Source organism: Bos grunniens, chromosome 15 (assembly GCF_055505025.1).
Source record: "Bos grunniens cultivar Pamir isolate PY7600 chromosome 15, Bosgru_T2T1.0, whole genome shotgun sequence".
NCBI lineage: Eukaryota > Metazoa > Chordata > Mammalia > Artiodactyla > Bovidae > Bos > Bos grunniens.
Window position 1 is genome coordinate 64,027,653 of NC_141179.1, and position 17,862 is coordinate 64,045,514.

General features: G+C 40.6%; 1 protein-coding gene and 1 long non-coding RNA gene across 4 annotated transcripts in view; one reads left to right on the forward strand and one right to left on the reverse strand.

Annotated features, from left to right (window-relative positions):
- Positions 1-16,085, reverse strand: LOC147358382 (uncharacterized). Of its 2 annotated transcripts, none has more exons than XR_015142229.1 (4): positions 15,964-16,085; positions 15,331-15,370; positions 12,694-12,804; positions 1-1,356 (listed from the first exon to the last, which is right to left on the reverse strand). It is a non-coding gene; the product is annotated as an uncharacterized LOC147358382 (long non-coding RNA). The 2 variants fall into 2 exon arrangements; XR_015142228.1 differs by having other exon boundaries at positions 15,598-15,965.
- The window catches only part of PRRG4 (proline rich and Gla domain 4), a 19,484-nt gene continuing 17,570 nt past the window's right edge, over positions 15,949-17,862 (forward strand). The window contains exons 1-2 of one of the 2 annotated variants that reach the window (XM_086341043.1): positions 15,949-16,470; positions 16,857-16,984. In XM_086341043.1, coding sequence (XP_086197169.1) covers positions 16,879-16,984 — 106 coding nt within the window. In that variant the 5' untranslated portion in view covers positions 15,949-16,470; positions 16,857-16,878. The remainder of the gene's footprint in view (positions 16,471-16,856; positions 16,985-17,862) is intronic. The other variant, XM_086341044.1, reaches the window with a different exon arrangement.

A 17,862-nucleotide genomic window follows, 5' to 3' on the forward strand; every position in this document is an offset into this window, starting at 1 on the left:
TTTATGCTTATATTATTTTTACTTTTCTAATTAATAGTAATTCCTTTGATATTGTACATTTAGAAATACCTACCCTTCCAGATGAAATGGAAACAGTTTTGTAACATCTGTTTATTAAAAATACTGTGGCTTATGTTGCCTTGTTCAGGTATCATTTTTTTTTTCTTTACTCAGTTCAGTTCAGTTCAGTCACTTAGTCATGTCCGACTCTGTGATCCCATGAAACGCAGCACGCCAGGCCTCCCTGTCCATCACCAACTCCCGGAGTTCACTCAGACTCACGTCCAACGAGTCAGTGATGCCATCCAGCCATCTCATCCTCTGTCGTCCCCTTCTCCTCCTGCCCCCCAATCCCTCCCAGCGTCAGAGTCTTTTCCAATGAGTCAACTCTTCACATGAGGTGGCCAAAGTACTGGAGTTTCAGCTTTACCATCATTCCATCCAAAGAAATCCCAGGGCTGATCTCCTTCAGAATGGACTGGTTGGATCTCCTTGCAGTCCAAGGGACTCTCAAGAGTCTTCTCCAACACCACAGTTCAAAAGCATCAATTCTTTGGCGCTCAGCTTTCTTCACAGTCCAACACTCACATCCATACATGACCACTGGAAAAACCATAGCCTTGACTAGATGGACCCTTGTTGGCAAAGTAATGTCTCTGCTTTTGAATATGCTATCTAGGTTGGTCATAACTTTCCTTCCACGGAGTAAGTGTCTTTTAATTTCATGGCTGCAGTCACCAACTGCAGTGATTTTGGAGCCCAAGAAAATAAAGTCAGCCACTGTTTCCACTGTTTCCCCATCTATTTCCCATGAAGTGATGGGACCGGATGCCATGATCTTCGTTTTCTGAATGTTGAGCTTTAAGCCAACTTTTTCACTCTCCTCTTTCACTTTCATCAAGAGGCTTTGTAGTTCCTCTTCACTTTCTGCCATAAGGGTGGTGTCATCTGTATATCTGAGGTCATTGATATTTCTCCCGGCAATCTTGATTCCAGTGGCCTGAGTATTTATTCCAGTTCCCTGCTGAGGTCCTCACGCAAACCTGCCTGCTGCCTTTGCTGTGAATCCCATCCTCTCCTGCTTCCCCAGGGACCTCCTTTCCAGCCTCATCTCCTTAAAACCACATGGACTTAGCAGCCTGATGCACTTGTGGTTTCCTCAGATAATCCAGTCCTCCTGGGTCTCTGTGCCTTTACACATCATGTGCTCTCTGCATGGAAACTTCTGGTGTGTGGGTAGTAATAATCAAAAAGCTGTTGATGCCAGGACTTCCCTTGCGGTCCAGTAATTGAGTCTACAGTTTCAGTGCAGGAAGCCTGGGTTTGATTCCCGGTCAACGAACTAGATCCTGTATTCTGCAACCAAGACCGGGGGCAAATAAAGAGAGAGAGAGATTGATAGCTTTCTTTTGGAGGCAGTACTCAAAGAACTTGCAAATAAATTAGATACAGGGTAGGAAAGAATGAGGAATTAAGACTGCCTGACTTAAGTCAGAATTTAAGCTTCAGACTTAAATAACTTTTCAGGTGGTACTACCATTTTCCATGTTTAGGAAGACCAGGATCAGGGAGCACCAGGATTAACACGGTAACTCTAAGCTGTCCATGAGACATCAAGTAGAGATACCAAAGGTAGATATATTAGTTTGGAGTGAGATAATATGTGTTTGGAATACAAAGGAAATATTTGTGCTAGATGTATAAATCTGGGAGTTGTCAGCACAAAAGTAATGTTTAAAACCATAAAAATAAATACAGTCACCTAGGGAGAAAATGTTTCCAAAGAGTGCTCAATAAGTGTTTTTTTTTGCTCAGTCATGTCGGACTCTTTTCGACCCTATGGACTGTAGCCGGCCAGGCTCCTCTGTCCACGGGATTTTCCAGGCAAGAATACTGGAGTGGGTTGCCACTTCGTTCTCCTGAATTTAGAGAGTATATACTTGTAGAAACTGTGAAACAACCATCCAAAACAGAAAACTATGTAACAACTCTGCCTTCAAAGGAATGAAAAGGAATCAACCCAAACCCCTGTAAACACTAACGCAGTGAAAATCTATAATCCATCACTTTCCAAATATACTCTTAGCTATAAACTTCTATAAAAGGATAGAGGAGAGAAAATTTTGTTTTTTGTTAAGTAGTAACAAATTGTGCCATAATTTATTCAACAAGTCCCTTTTATTTTTTAAACATGTATTTCCCCAAAGTTTTGTGTAATTCATAAACAATTTTTATATCCTCCATAAATATTCAACACTTTTTTCTTCACTTTTTTTAAAGTTTTAATTTTACATTGGAGCATAGCCGATTAACAATTTGTGATAATTTCAGGTGGACAGCAAAGGGACTCAGCCATACATGTACATGTATCCATTCTCCTCCACACTGCCCTCCCATCCAGGCTGCCACATAACATTGAGCAGAGTTCCCTGTGCTACACAGTAGGACCTTGTTAGCTATCCATTTTAAATATAGCAGTGTATTCCAGGGAAGAATGGGGGGAAGAAATAGTTAGGGACACTTTTTTTTTCCTAATAGAAACCAGCTTTCCAGAGAAGAGGCCTGCTCAGAATAGACTTTGATTCCCAAAGTCAAACAGAAAAAGTAACTCAGAACAGTAAAAGTGAGAAGAAGAGAAGCAGCAGGTCTAAGTGCTAGATGGGGAAGGGATCCCTGCTCAGCACTGTGGAGAAAGCAGAGATACCTAAGGAGCATTTATCAAGTTTACTGGATGTTTGTCAATCTATTTTTAAAGTCTTTTTTTCCATCTCCCCTACATAATCTTTAGCAAACTCACCATTACTAACTAAATGATTTTCATGCAGGGAGCTCTCCACAGTGAATTAAATGCCAAGTCGTGACTCAGGTGGGCTGGTGACATGAAGAGAAACTACACAGCCAGTTTCTGGGCTACATTTTTTTTTTTTTTAATGGCAATGCAATGAACACTTTTGGAGTTACATCTCTGCATATGTTCGGAATTACTTCCTTGGCACAAATTTCTAGATACTGCATTAAAAAGAATAAACCATTTTTAAGGCTTTTTATACACACTGCCAAAATGTCCTCCAGAAAAACTGAACTAATGTATCACTAGCAGAATACTAGAGTGTTCGTTTCCTCACACCTACATTCTAATCTTCAAGGAATTAGTGAGAAAGGATGGTAATTCCCTGTTTTAACATGACTTTATCACCATCTACTAAATTTTTTTAACATCACCCTAACTGGTCTCCTTGTTTCTGATCTTTCTCCGTGTCAGTTCATTCTGTATGTCACCGTATGATTAATCTTTTTATAGTAGGATTCCTATGCCAGTATTCCCCTGTTCAAAAATCTTCAATGACTCCTCACTATCTACTTAATTAAGTATAAACTCATCAGTCTGTCATCTAAAATGCTGTTCAATCTGGCCTCATCACAAATTTCCAATCTTGTTTCAGTCTCAACTTTCCCACACATACCTTATGATCTGGTCAAAATCATATAGTCATTGTTTTCAGAACATGACCCATAATTTCTCATCTTCAGAGTGTAATAGTCCCGGGATGAAAATTCATATCACAAGGTCTTCAAATCTCCCCTCCCTTGCCCATGGCAGAGTTTGCTAATTACTCATCATTCTCTTTCCCATTGAGCTGGCCCAGAGTATCTCCACACAGAGCTACAGATAGTCACTACCAATGAACTGGAATCGGCACTTGATATAAAACTAACTTGCCATTCCTGTAATAGTCCTTTCACCTAGTTGGCTTTCACCCAAGCTCCTCTCTTGAACTTGTTCCTATAAATTAAGGCTCATTTCTAATGAGCCTTTCCCAAATCTACTCTCCACCTCCAATCCTCTTAACCCATTACATGGCACTTAGACTTCTTCATTTCATCTTGTTTTATTACTTGTGAGCTATCTTTTGCCCTTTTTGAATCATATGTGTCAAGGCAATAGTAGCAAAGAGTTCAGAGTCTATAACCAGACTGCCATGGTTCAAATCCTGGATCTGTCTCAACTAGCTCTGGATATTTGAGCAAGCTTTTTAACATCTTTGGGTTGTAGTGCCCTCATCTGTAAAATGGACATAATAACTGGACCAACCACAGAAAGTTGTGAGGATTCAATGAGAAAATGCAAGTCAACTGCTTAGCTAAGTGCCACACACATATTAAGTCTTCAGAAATGTTATATATTTTTAAAAATTGAAATGTAGGGTTACCATGCTGCTAAGTCACTTCAGTCATGTCCGACTCTGTGCGACCCCATAGACAGCAGCCCACCAGGCTCCGCTGTCCCTAGGATTCTCCAGGCAAAAACACTGGAGTGGGTTGCCATTTCCTTCTCCAATGCATGAAAGTGAAAAGTGAAAGTGAAGTCGCTCAGTCATGTCCGACTCTTAGCGACCCCATGGACTGCAGCCTACCAGGCTCCTCCGTCCATGGGATTTTCCAGGCAAGAGTACTGGAGTGGGGTTCCATCGCCTTCTCCGAGAAGGGTTACCATATGACTTAGCAATTCCATTTCTAGGTGTAAATCCAAGAGAATTTTGTTCACATATGTTCATGTAAAAACTTATACAGTAAATGAATGTTTCTAGTAGCATTATTTTTTGAGTCAAAATTGGAAGTAGCCCAAATTCCGTCAATTGATGAATAAATAATATGTGGTATATTCACACAATGGAATATTCAGCCATAAAAGTGAATGCAGTATTGATGCAAACTACAACAGAGATGAATCTTGAAAACATGCTAAATGAAAGAAGTCAGTCACAAATGACCATATAATATTGTATGGTTCCATTTATATGAAATATCCAGAATAAGCAAACCCATAGAGACAGAAGTAGATTAGCGGTTGCCAGCAGAGGATAAGGGGGAAAGGAGAGGGATTGATTAAGTTGAGGTATGAGGCTTCTCTTTTGAGTGATGAAAATGTTCTAGAATTAGATGGTGGTGATGGCTGCACACTATTGTGATTATACTAAAACCCAAGGAATTGTGCATTTTAACATGGTTAAAATGATAAATGTTATGTGAATATCTCATTATTGAAAAATGTTGTTTATATTACTATTCATCTTTGTATCCCCTTGAGTGTCTCAGTTCAGTTCAGTCGCTCAGTCGTGTCCGACTCTTTGTGACCCCACGAACCACAGCAAGCCAGGCCTCCCTGTCCATCACCAACTCCCAGAGTCCACCCAAACCCACGTCCATCGAGTCGATGATGCCATCCAACCATCTCATCCTCTGTCGCCCCTTCTCCTCCTGCCCTCAATCTTTCCCAGTGTCAGGGTCTTTTCCAATGAGTCAGTTCTTCGCATCAGTTGGCCAAAGTATTGGAGTTTCAGCTTCAATATCAGTCCTTCCAATGAACACCCAGGACTGATCTCCTTTAGAATGGACTGGTTGGATCTCCTTGCAGTCCAAGGGACTCTCAAGAGTCTTCTCCAACACCACAGTTCAAAAGCATCAATTCTTCAGCCCTCAGCTTTCTTTATAGTCCAACTCTCACATCCATACTCGAGTGTCTAAAGAGATATTATTAAGGAAGTATGTTTTTTAAGGTAAAGATATTTAATATGACCTTAAATGCTAAGGTGAAATGATTTGCGCAACTTCTATAAATTATATTATTATAATTTGCATGCAGAAAAAATCATAGATAGATGATCATTTATTGCTCTGTAGAAATTCCAAGAATAGACTAGGCCCAACTAAAACAAAACAGTTCCAACAATCCTGGGATTACACTCAGCTAAAATACAAGCCAGCAAAAAATATTAATGGGGAACTAAAGAAGATCTATAAATATTCACTGATTATTTTTTAAAAACTTAATTAAAACAAAAAGGTTATTTTTTAAACCACTTAAAATCATTTTTTACATATTAATATACACATTGACAAGGGGAAATGATCTCGTTTGTCATTTCCCACTATATGTAGATGGGCATACACATTTATAAGCTTTCCAAAGGTTAACTTGACAATATGTTATACCATATACATGGGCCTCCCTGGTGGCTCAGTGTAAAAGAAGTGTAATTGAGGAGATATTAGATATAGATAGATATTAGATATTAGATCTACAATTAGATGGATGATCCATGAGATATTACCTTTACAAACCAGTAATGCAAAAGTGCAATGATTAGGTTCATGAAAATAGCCAAGGCAATAATCTCTCATGATGTTTAAGAATAGAATCTCCATGATGTTTAAGAGTAGAAATAAGATTGAATTAAGAATTCAATCTTAATGAAGCAAATAACTAAATTGCTGTCTAAAATGATTATTCCAATAGTGAACAGAGACAGCCTTTTTATACCCTTCTCAGTACTGAATGTAACTAACAAAAATTTACTTTTCATCTCTTACATTATTAGTAGATTTATTTATTGCTGTTCAGATTTCTTCTTTTAACTTTAATGGTGTCTTATAAGGTCTAAAAATGTTAAATTTTATGAGGTCAAATGTATCAATCTTGTTCTTTATCATTTTTCCTTTGCTTTTATTATTAGAGAGTTCTTCACTCTAGGAGAAGATATTCTCCACCTGTCTTGTCTTCTAACTCTTTTGTGGGGTCATTTTTTTTTTTAATTCTTAAAGCCATCTGGAGTTTATTTTGGAAATAGATGTAAGAGAGACAACTCTTAAACACATTTTTAAGACATTACACATTATAACAGAGTCTGTACAAAGAAAATAATTGCAATATTAAATGTGTCCAAGGAGTCATCACTTAACAAAATTTCCTATGACATAAGCTTTTAAACAGTTTCTTCAGAGTTCACTCAAAAAGGATTGGGCTATGTGGAAACTAACTTTTAACAGTTTTCTTTCGGTACAGTTGTCTTTTTACTAATTACCTTTTATATCGTTTGGATGTTTTACAAAGAGGGCTTCCCAGGTGGTGCTAGTGGTAAAGAACCTGCTTGCCAATGCAGGAGACATAAGAGACGCAGGTTTGATTCCTGGGTCAGGAAGATCCCCTGGAGGACAGCATGGCAACCCACTCCAGTATTCTTGCCTGGAGAATCCTATGGACAGAAGAGCCTAGAGGGCTAAAGTCCATGGGGTCACAAAGAGTCAGATACAACAAGCAACTCAGCAGCAGCACATATTGCTTTGCTATTAACTGGAAATTTATTTTAAAAGAAAAAAAGAAAGACAAAGTATGGTCTTCATTGAATGAGATGCTGGTATCACATGTCAGAGACATCTTGAATTTCACCTTTTCATGACTAAAAGAAAAGAAAAGAAACTTCATGATTCATAGGGTGTGAATCACAAACAAATTACTGAATGATGAAGTGAATTCTAATGACAATGGAGTGAAGTGGAAATCCTATTGGGTAGAAACCAGAAATCCTAGTTTCAGTGCTCCCCCTGATTCACTTGGTAAATTTCCTCAGATAAATTTCTTAAAATATCTGCACCTGTTTGCCAGTGCATGAAACAAGGATTTTAGAAAAGATGGGCTTATGAGTTAACATGTTAAATATTAAAAGCATCTTAAACTAAAAATCTTCATGAATAAGGTCAGCCATTCTAGTCATCACAGCTTAGGAAGCCTAAAATATTTCCTTATTTAATGTCTACTCTTCAAGGCTCAGCAGTTATTTCAGTGTGCATAAATTCTCAAAGGCTTATTGAGGGTTGTAGAACATTAGAGGTGAATGTTTTAGGAATAACAGATATTTCATGTTACTGCTAATGAGACTGAAACAGTATTTTAAGAAATCTAAGACTTCCCTGATAGCTCACAGGTAAACAATCCACCGGCCAATGTAGGAGACACGGGTTCAATCTCTGGTCTGGGAAGATTCCCCATGCTGTAGACTAAACCCGTGGGCCACAACAATTGAGCCTGTTAGAACCTGTGAGCCATAACAACTGAGCCCACATGCCGCAACTACTGAAGCCCGCTCTCCCTAGAGCCTGTGCTCACAACAAAAAAAGCTACTGTAATAAGAAGCCCTAGAGAGTAGCTCCCATTTACCGCAACTAGAGAAAAACCCTCATAGCAATGAAGACCCAGCACAACCAAAATAAATAAAATTACATATATGTATAAAAGAAATCTAACCTTCCTCTCAATTTCTGCTACTTCTCTTTTAAGATATTTCACCTTTTGAGTTGCTAATCACATTGTCGTTGTTCAGTCGCCAAGTCATGTCCAACTCTCCGTGACCCCATGGACTGCAGCACCCCAGGCTTCCCTGTCCTTCACTCTCTCCCAGAGTTTACCTAAGTTCATATTCATTGCATCAGTGATGCCATCCAACCATTTCATCCTCTGTTGCCCTCTTCTCCTTCTGCCTTCAATCTTTCCCATTATCAGGGTCTATTCTAAGACCCTAAACACATAGATGTCCAAAAAAGCTCACAAAAAGACATATGCTCCAGAAATTTATGTTTACTAACACTCATGCAAATATGTGTATAATAACATTATGTATGTAACCACATGCTTGCTCACAAGCATATCCTCAGATTTATCTTTCACACATTAATGAAAAGAACTAATAAAACCAGGTAGTGAGCAAATCAGTAAGATTATTGATGACTAAAAACTTCTGAATCCACAACTGGTAAAACATTCTCTGCTTAATGTTATCCAGGCCCTCAGAAAAACCAATGAAAAGGAAAATTTATTTCTTAATTAATTCAGCAGATATGAATTGAGCATCTGCCAACCATTGTGCTAGACAACCACATGAAATGGCTGATAGTCAAACTTTTTTTTTTTTTTTTTTTTACTTACAACAGTGGCAATTTCATGTAGTTCAACCCAAGAAAATTACAGAGGTTCCTTAGGTAGGGAAAGAAGATAAGAGAGTTGAAAATCATAAGAAAAATAAAAGTTTCCAAAATAACAGAAGAAATAAGAGGGAATGAAAGGAAAGGGAAAGAACATTGAACCAGGAAATGAGAAAAAAGGAATATATAAACAAAACAGAACAATAAAACCATATGGCAATAAAAACTTAAAAATTATTAAAAAATTTTTAAATTGAAGTATAGTTGACATACTACATTATATTAGTTTACTAGCACCACCTAGGAAGCACATAATCGACATGCAACATTACATTAGTTTCAAGTATGAGACCCAGGTTCGGTCCCTGGGTTGGGAAGAGCCCCTGGAGAAGGAAATGGCAATCCACTCCAGTACTATTGCCTGGAAAATCCCACGGACAGAGGAGCCTGGTAGGCTACAGTCCAAGGGGTTGCAAAGAGTTGGACACAACTGAGCAATTTCACTTCACTTCACTTCATACACATAATGATTCAATATTTGTATATACTATAGCGAAATGATTACCATTACAAATTTCATTAGCATCCATCACCATACATATTTTTTTAAAATTTTCTTATAAGGACTTTTAAGATCTACTCAGCAACTTTCAAACATGCAATACAGTATTATTAACTATAGTCGCCATGCTGTACATTACATCCCCATTACTTATTTATTTTAGAACCGGAAGTTTGCATCTTTTGACCCTCTTCACCCATTTCTCCCACTCCCCATCCCCCACCTCTAGCTACCTACTCTGTTCCCTGCATCTATGAGCTTGAGTTTCTGTTTTTCTGTTGAAAAACTAATAAATTCTTAAGAATTTAATTCACTCAATAAATATTGAGTGTCTAACACTATATAGATAATTTCAGAGTAGGTACAAAAGAAAGAGAAAACATTATTCTCCTTAGAGAAGAAAGATCAATGTGCCCCCCTGCTTTTAAATTCTAAATTTAGAGGATAAAAGAGAAAATGAAAAAAAAAAATATTGAGGCACTGGGAGAGCTAAAACAGGGAAAATGGTAGTAGAATTAAAAAAAAAAAAAGGTATAAATTCAACCAATACAAATCTAAGAAAAAGACATCAAAGTTGGAAAGAAATAAAATAGGAGTCCTGATAATAGGGAAAAGATTCTGTGTCAGTGTCACCTGTTAGCACAAGAATGAAAAGTATAAATCAAATTATCAGAGAAGCCAAAGAAAGTAAATTTTTCAAAACTTTTTAAAATCTCTTTTGCCACATAGAAAGTTATATTTACTTCCAATTTTGTATAATTAAAGGCAAACAAATAATAAAATAGATAATTTGTATATATAGGTAAATTCCAAATATATGTAAATATAATTATTTTTGGCTCCACTACAAGGCATGGGGGAATCTTACTTCCCCAACCAAGGATGGAACCTGTACCTCCTGCATTGGAAATACAGAGTCTTAACCACTGGACCGCCAGTGAGTTCCCCTCAAATTTTATATTTTGATGTAATGATTTCCTTTTAATAAATTACATGAAAACAAATAATCCAAGACTATCCAGATAGAAAATAAAATTAGAAAATTACTTAAATAGAGCCCTCTATAGGTGGCTCAGATGGTAAAGAATCTGCCTGCAATGCAGGAGACACAAGAAACGCGGGTTTGATCCCTGGCACGGGAAGATCCCCTGGAGTAGGAAATGACAACTCACTCCCATGTTCTTGCCTGGAGAATCCCCATGGACAGATGAGCCTGGCAGGCTACAGTCCGTGGGGTCGCAGAGTCAGACACAACTGAGTGACCAAAACTTTCACTTGCACTTTCACTTTACACTTTTATCATTAAGAATAACCTAAGACACATAACATTTTAGCATAGAAAGGAGTCAGAATTCATTCAGACCAAACCCTCAATGTCTCAGGGCTTCCTTGGTGGCTCAGTTGGTAAAGAATACACCTGCAATGCAGGAGACCTGGGTTTGATCCCAGGACTGAGACAATCCCCTGGAGAACGAAATGACAATCCCCTCCAGTATGTTTGCCTGGTAAATCCCATGGACAAAGGAGCCTGGCAGGTTATAGTCCATGGAGTTGCAAGAGTCGGACATGACTTAGCAACTAAATCACCACCACCTCAGTGTCTCAAGAGGTAGAGAGAGTGATGAGAAATGATCTGTTCAAAGCTAGAGAGAAACAGACCTAGGAACAGAAATTACCCTTTTATTCACTTCATGGTCAGGAGATCCTGCCATGTGCCTTACAAAGTACAAAAACTGGTAAACTTTGCTTCTGGCTCTCAAGTTGATATCAGAATGGCAGTGCCAAGGGTGGGTAAAGGAGACCTATTTTTGTTATTGTTATTGTTTAATAACCAAGTCATGTCCGACTCTTTGTGATTTCATGGCCTGTAGCCTGTCAGGCCCTTCTGTCCATGGGATTTCCCAAGCAAGAATACTGGAGTAGGTTGCCATCCCCTCTACCAGGGGATCTTCCCAACTCAGGGATCGAACCTGCACCTCCTGCATTAGCAGGTGGATTCTTTACTGCTAAGCCACCAAGGAAGCAAAGGAGACCCATAAACTCTACTAAAGCTATTAGTGTGCATCAGTAAAATAAACAGTGTTTTAAAACCCTCAATGTATATGTCAAAACTTAGTCATTGAGAACTCTCATTTTGAGAGCTTGAAGCCAGGGTGGTACATAAAATAACAAAGGAGAATTCTACACCAATGAAGGATAAACAGGACCCTAAGTTGTGGATTTCCTAACAGGTCTTCTATACAATGTTGTGCCTTTAATCAGTACCAGCATCATCAATACTTCATTATTATCCTTCTTTGATGCAGAATAAATGAATGATTCTTAAACACGGTCAGTTGCATAGCTAAAAGTATGTGATTTGTCTAAACTCTCTCTTCAGACATTGTGCATGAAAGTATGGTTTTGAAACTGATGCCAAATAAACTTGTGTATGAAAAAAAAATCTGTTTGGTTAGGACACTATGATTACCTGAACATGGATTTACAAAAAAAAAAAAAAAGGTCAAAAAAATTGTGCAGCAATCAGAGAATAAGATTATGATGATAAAATGAGTCCAACGAGGGAAAGAAATAGCTGTAAAAACGCCAAGGTCTAAACAAAGAGTGAGAGTTTTCTGACCGTGTCACAGGCCCCAGAGAGCATCTCAGAACCATACTGATTCAAGTTTCCTATGTGCTCCATACGGACTCTAAGGATTGCTGGTTTTTTACCATGTTGTGGTTCCTGTTACCACCCACAGCATGACACAAAATCAAGTGATCAGGAAGCCAGATAACCTCTCATACTGTTTTTTATTTTATCTTGTTATTAACAGTCATTATTCTTAAATGATAGAATTAAATGGGAGCTCTAGTCAAAAGCTTTAGAGAGCTTTAAGTAAATGTTTAAAACAAAGTCTTTAACCCTTCTGACTATCTGTTGAATCTGAAAATACTTGCATACAGATATATAATCAGCCTTGAAGCGTAGGAGTCTTTTATCTTCCACCTACTGATTTTACTGGGATAAATTAAAACAGGAAAAATCTGATGATGAAATACCAAGGCTAAAATGTCACCAACACCTAAGTTCCACAAAGTCATTTCTTCTGCTCCAAGTAGTCTAGTGACACAGCTATCATTGTGCCTTATAATGTGGATGTGACCCTAACATTGCAGAGCTTTGAGGCTGCAGCCTTAACACTTCCTGTCACAGTCTTTGAGTCAATCCTCATGCCCACACAATACAGCCAGTTTCCATTTCATTCTTGAGTTGACACAGGTAAGCGGATGGGTATGTGCTCAAACTCAGAGATGTTTTATCACATTAATCCAAGTCCATTAATCTCATTGCTCTACTTTTTTTCTTTCTTTTGAAATTAAACAATTCTTACCTCTTGCCCTTCACTGCTTGATAATAAAAGGCACTGGGAAGAGTCAAGAGCTGGGCTACCACTTGGTCAATGACTCTCTAAGACCCTTCAAACTTCATGCTTCAGTATTCTCTGTAAAGAGAGAATCATAATATTTAGCCCAGTTCTGCAAATGACCAGAAAAAAAGCACTTAAAATGTTATGGGAGAAAAAGCATAAGAATACTGACTTTAAAAAAGCAAGTGGCACAAAATAAGAAATAAATAGAGCAAAGAAATAGCAGAAGAAATCAACAATCTTAAACAATGTTGTTACTATTTTCTCTCTTTGCTACCTAATTTCAAAATACCTTGCAGCTCCACAGTGGTTGAAGTCTGTGTTCATACTGCCAAGTGCTGTGATATTCTCCAGAAGCCAATATGATCACAGGGAAATGTGCAGGGCTGTCATTCACCACTGAGAAACAGAATTTTATTTCTGTATCTGACTCCCCTCTTAGACTATAAACTCTGATATTTGATGTGAACACACAAAGCCACATTTGTTTTGGTCCAGATACAATGACTATTTGTATCTCCAAATACAGTGTAATGCACTTTTTCTACCTGAAAACAAATTACTTTCATCCCTCCAAAAAAAGTGTATTGAAGGAATTCCATGGTATTCCAGTGTTTAGGGCTCCATGCTTTCACAGCTGAGGGCCTGGGTTCGATTCTTGGTCGGAGAACTAAGACCCCACAAGCCACAGGGCACAGCCAAAACATAAAATAAAATAGAAAATGAAATAGTATTTTAAAAATTCAAAATAAAAACGTACTGAGCATGAACATAAAAGAACTCTGTCGGGTTCTCTGGAGGCTAAAGATGAGTAAGTCTGTTCTTTCCTTTGATAAGAACTTTACTCAGCCCACATTCTTAGATATAGCTTAGATTAAATTCTCCCCCAGAACAGAGACTGTGGTGTTTCTGTCTGTATCCTCAGGGCTAAATGAATGAATAAATAGAAGAATGAGTGTTCCAGTAGAGATGTTCCCTGTTTAAGACGTAAACTACAAGAAATCATTTCTAGCCTCTTCACAGTGTAATCAAAATTGCTTAAGAACAATAAAAGGATTGAGGAGATATCTATTATAGAAACAGTTTAAAGAACAAGGTGGACAAATGGAAATCGAGGAAAGACTGGGAGAACAAAAAAGAAAAAGCACTGTCTAGAAGGAATCAGTGGAAACAGAGGCTGACTTTATTTGGAGGGGGGGCTCCAAAATCACTGCAGATGTTGACTGTAGCCATGAAATAAAAAGACACTTACTCCTTGGAAGGAAAGTTATGACCAACTTAGACAGCATATTAAAAAGCAGAGACACTACTTTGCCAACAAAGGTCCATCTAGTCAAAGCTATGGTTTTTCCAGTAGTCATGCATGGATGTGAGAGTTGGACTATAAAGAAAGCTGAACGCCAAAGAATTGATGCTTTTGAACTGTGGTATTGGAGAAGACTCTTGAGAGTCCCTTGGACTGCAAGAAGATCCAACCAGTCCATCCTAAAGAAGATCAGTCCTGAGTGTTCATTTGAAGGACTGATGTTGAAGCTCAGATTCCAATATTTGGCCATCTGATACGAAAAGCTGACTCATTTGAAAAGACTCTGATGCTGAGAAAGATTGAAGGCAGGAGAAGGGGACACCAGAGGATGAGATCACTGGATGGCATCACCAACTCAATGGACACGAGTTTGAGTAAACTCTGGGAGTTGGTGATGGACAGGGAGGCCTGGCGTGCTGCAGTCCATGAGGTCACAAAGAGTCGAACACGACTGAATGACTGATCTGAACTGCACTGAGAAGGAATCAGTGAAGACAAAATTTCTGCAGAAAACAGAAAGAATTCAGTTGATTCTAAATATTCAGAATAAAGTAGGCAATGACCTTTGCAGGAAAAAATAAAATTTGGTGGAAATTGAATTAATCAACGATTAGAAAGGGGGAAAAACATTTCTTCTGGCTTCTACCAAATGTTGAGCCACTTTGGCCAAAGCATGGAACCTTAAGTAATGTTCCAAAGAGTTGTTACCAGTGTTGTTTGGACAAGGCAGTGTGTGAACTCCCACTATGTGCTCTGTCCACCCGCTGCCTTCATCACTTGAGGTGGTAATTCTCAAACTCTTTGGTCTCAGGACCTCTTCACATTTTTTAACGTTATTAAGGATCTCCAAAGAGCTCTTACTTACATGAATTATATCTAATGATATATACTATGCTGTGCTGTGCTTAGTCAGTCGGTGGTATCCCACTCTTTGAGATCCCATGGTCTGTAGCTCACCAGGCTCCTCTGTCCATGGGATTCTCCAGGCAAGAATACTGCAGTGGATTGCCATGCCCTCCTCCAGGGGATCTTCCCAACCCAGGGATCAAATCCAGGTCTCCCCCATTGCAGGTGGATTCTTTACTGTTTGAGCCACCAGGGAAGCCCAGAATACTGGAGAGGGTGGCCCATCCCTTCTCCAGGGAATCTTCCTGACCCAGGAATCGAACTGGGATCTCCTGAATTGCAGGTGGATTCTTTATCAGCTGAGCTACCAGGGAAGCCCTGATATTTATCATATTATCTGTTAAACTGAGAAATTTTCATATTATTTCAAATCAACAAAGTGTACTTACTTTTGGCTATATTTCTGCATAGGCTCAAGATTTCAGACGACTATTTATAAAAAAAAAAAAAAGAGGTTATAGCTATCCTGCCAAGTATGACTAAAGCTAGCTAATAAAAGTACAGGAAAAAAAAAAAAAAAACAACTAAGAACAGGCAAATTTTATTAATCTCTATAAAAAACGTACGTGCTGATACTTAAATCTACTCCCGTAGAAAATAATGGAAAACACAAAACACATGCAAGCACTCTATTAGCTGGGTGATGACATCGTTACCCGTCGAATGGCCTCTGGAAATTTCCGCTGTACATTCAGGAGGCAACGACAGCGAAAAAGGCAAATTATGTCTTTGTACCATAAAGGAAATAGTTTTGACCACGGAGACCCCTTGAAAGGATCTTGGAGACGGCCCAGACATGGCGAGCCGCGATTTGAAATCCAATGTAATCAACGATTTTTAAGGTCACTTCCCATTTCATATGCTCTGATAAAGATTTTGTTCTCCTTCGCGGACCACCCTTTGAGACCTAAGATCTTAAGACAGAGCTCGTCGCCTAGTGAAACACAAATCGAAAATCCCTGGACGCGCCAGAGGGAGGGTTCAGCAGGTGGTTTCTGTTTAGCGCTGGGAGGTGAACTCACGCTGCCCTGAGTCGGCGGAGGACGCGGGGTCTAGAAACCAGTCCCAAACCCGCCACCCGCGCGCCAAGGCGGGGCCAGAACTGGCTGCAGGCGGCCGGACTCGCCCAGGGCTTAGCGCAGAAAGAGGTGGCGGCAGCTGCGAGGCGCGGCTCCCGGAGACGCCAGTCAACCGCCCGCCCGCCCGCCCGCCGCAGGTGCGCCGGCCCCCATTGGGAGGAGCGCGGCCGGGTGCTCCTAGGTAGCTGCTTCCTCCGGTTCTCACCGCTCTACTCTGCGGCCTCCCGGGATCCAGGCAGGACTCGCACTGAGAGTGCCGGAGCCGGCCAGGGCGCCCCCTCCGCGGACCCCAAGCTCTTCCTCGGCCCGAGCGAGGGGGCCCTTCCCGCCCTGCGGAGAGCAAGGCGCGGATTTGGGGGGCGCCGAGACCGAGGGTCTGGCGGCCACAGGGACGACCGAAGCACGGGGCTCCGGCCCGGCTGCTGCTGGAACATGCGCCCGGAGCTGCAGGTGCGAGGGCCCGGAAGCTCGGCCCCGGCCGGGAATGGGTGGCTGGGAGGGGCCCTTCTCGGCGGACCGGGTCCGATTGCAACGCAGAGGGTCGAAAGGCGCCCGCTCAGCCGGCCGCAGAGTCCAGAGGGTGGGGGCTAGGGAGGTGGGGACAGGGATGGTGGGCGGGTGGATGGAGGGGAGGCGGCATTTGTCCCCCGGAGCTCTCCGGGCCGCTTTCCGGGCGCGGGTCGGACCCTGGCGACCGAAACCGCGCGCGGGGTGCAGTCACGCGATGACTTTGAACACAACAGGTCGGTGACTCGTTCCCATAGGAATTTAAACTGCTGAGCTGGGGGCACTTTTGACCTGTGTTTTTGGTTGGTTGGTTATTTTGTTTGTTTCAGTTTGTTTGACAGTTGCCGGACTATGTTTCCACTCCTGGTGCTACTCAGCCAACTGCCCGTAGTTACCTTCGCGTTTCCTCATTGCACAAGAAGTCCCTCGGAGGAGTCTAGGCATGCGAGAGAAGAAGGTGAGCCTGGCTGCAGATCCCAAGAAACCCGTGCTGATAACTCGAGCCTGTATTCCAGGGCTCAAACGAGAAAGTGTAGTCTTTGAGGTTAAATGCCCTCATCAATCCTAGAAGCGCTAAAATGCGCTTTAATTTGTGGTTTATTTGGTAATGTTGTGGTTTGCTATGTTAACTGCAATTTTTAATTCTGAGAGTTACTTTTGTAAATATGTATTTAAGACCAGGCGGGTAGTTAACTGAATGGAAAACCTGTTTCAACTTCTGAAAAGCAGTGAGTGCCGTTTTTCTAGATGAGGCTGTGTGGTAATTCTGATGAGCATAATTAATTATTCTTCCTGGAAAGATGGACCTAGTCTGGATTTGTTAGCAGACAAATCTGGCAAGTTACTTAACCCCCTTTCAGCTTTTAAAATGATGAGGGAATGAGGAGTGGAGTGATCTCTGAGGTCCTTTTTTACTTTTAAATGTCTGGTTATGTGGGTAAAGTTAGATGGTGTGAGAAGATTAGGTTTGGGGCTTGCTAACCTAGAATGGCACACCTTGTGGTCTCCAGGTCATAAACAGATTCCTGCCCACATTCTGAAAGCCTAACCTAGAAAACACAGGAAAGAAAAAAAACTTGGCTTTCTCCCTGCCAAGTCACTGTGCTTCCCTGCTACTGCTACTGCTGCTAAGTCGCTTCAGTCGTGTCCGACTCTATGCGACCCCACCAGGCTCCCGCCGTCCCTGGGATTCTCCAGGCAAGAACACTGGAGTGGGTTGCCATTGCCTTCTCCAGTGCATGAAAGGAAAAGTGAAAGTGAAGTCGCTCAGTCATGTCTGACTCTTAGGGACCCCATGGACTGCAGCCTACGAGGCTCCTCTGTCCATGGGATTTT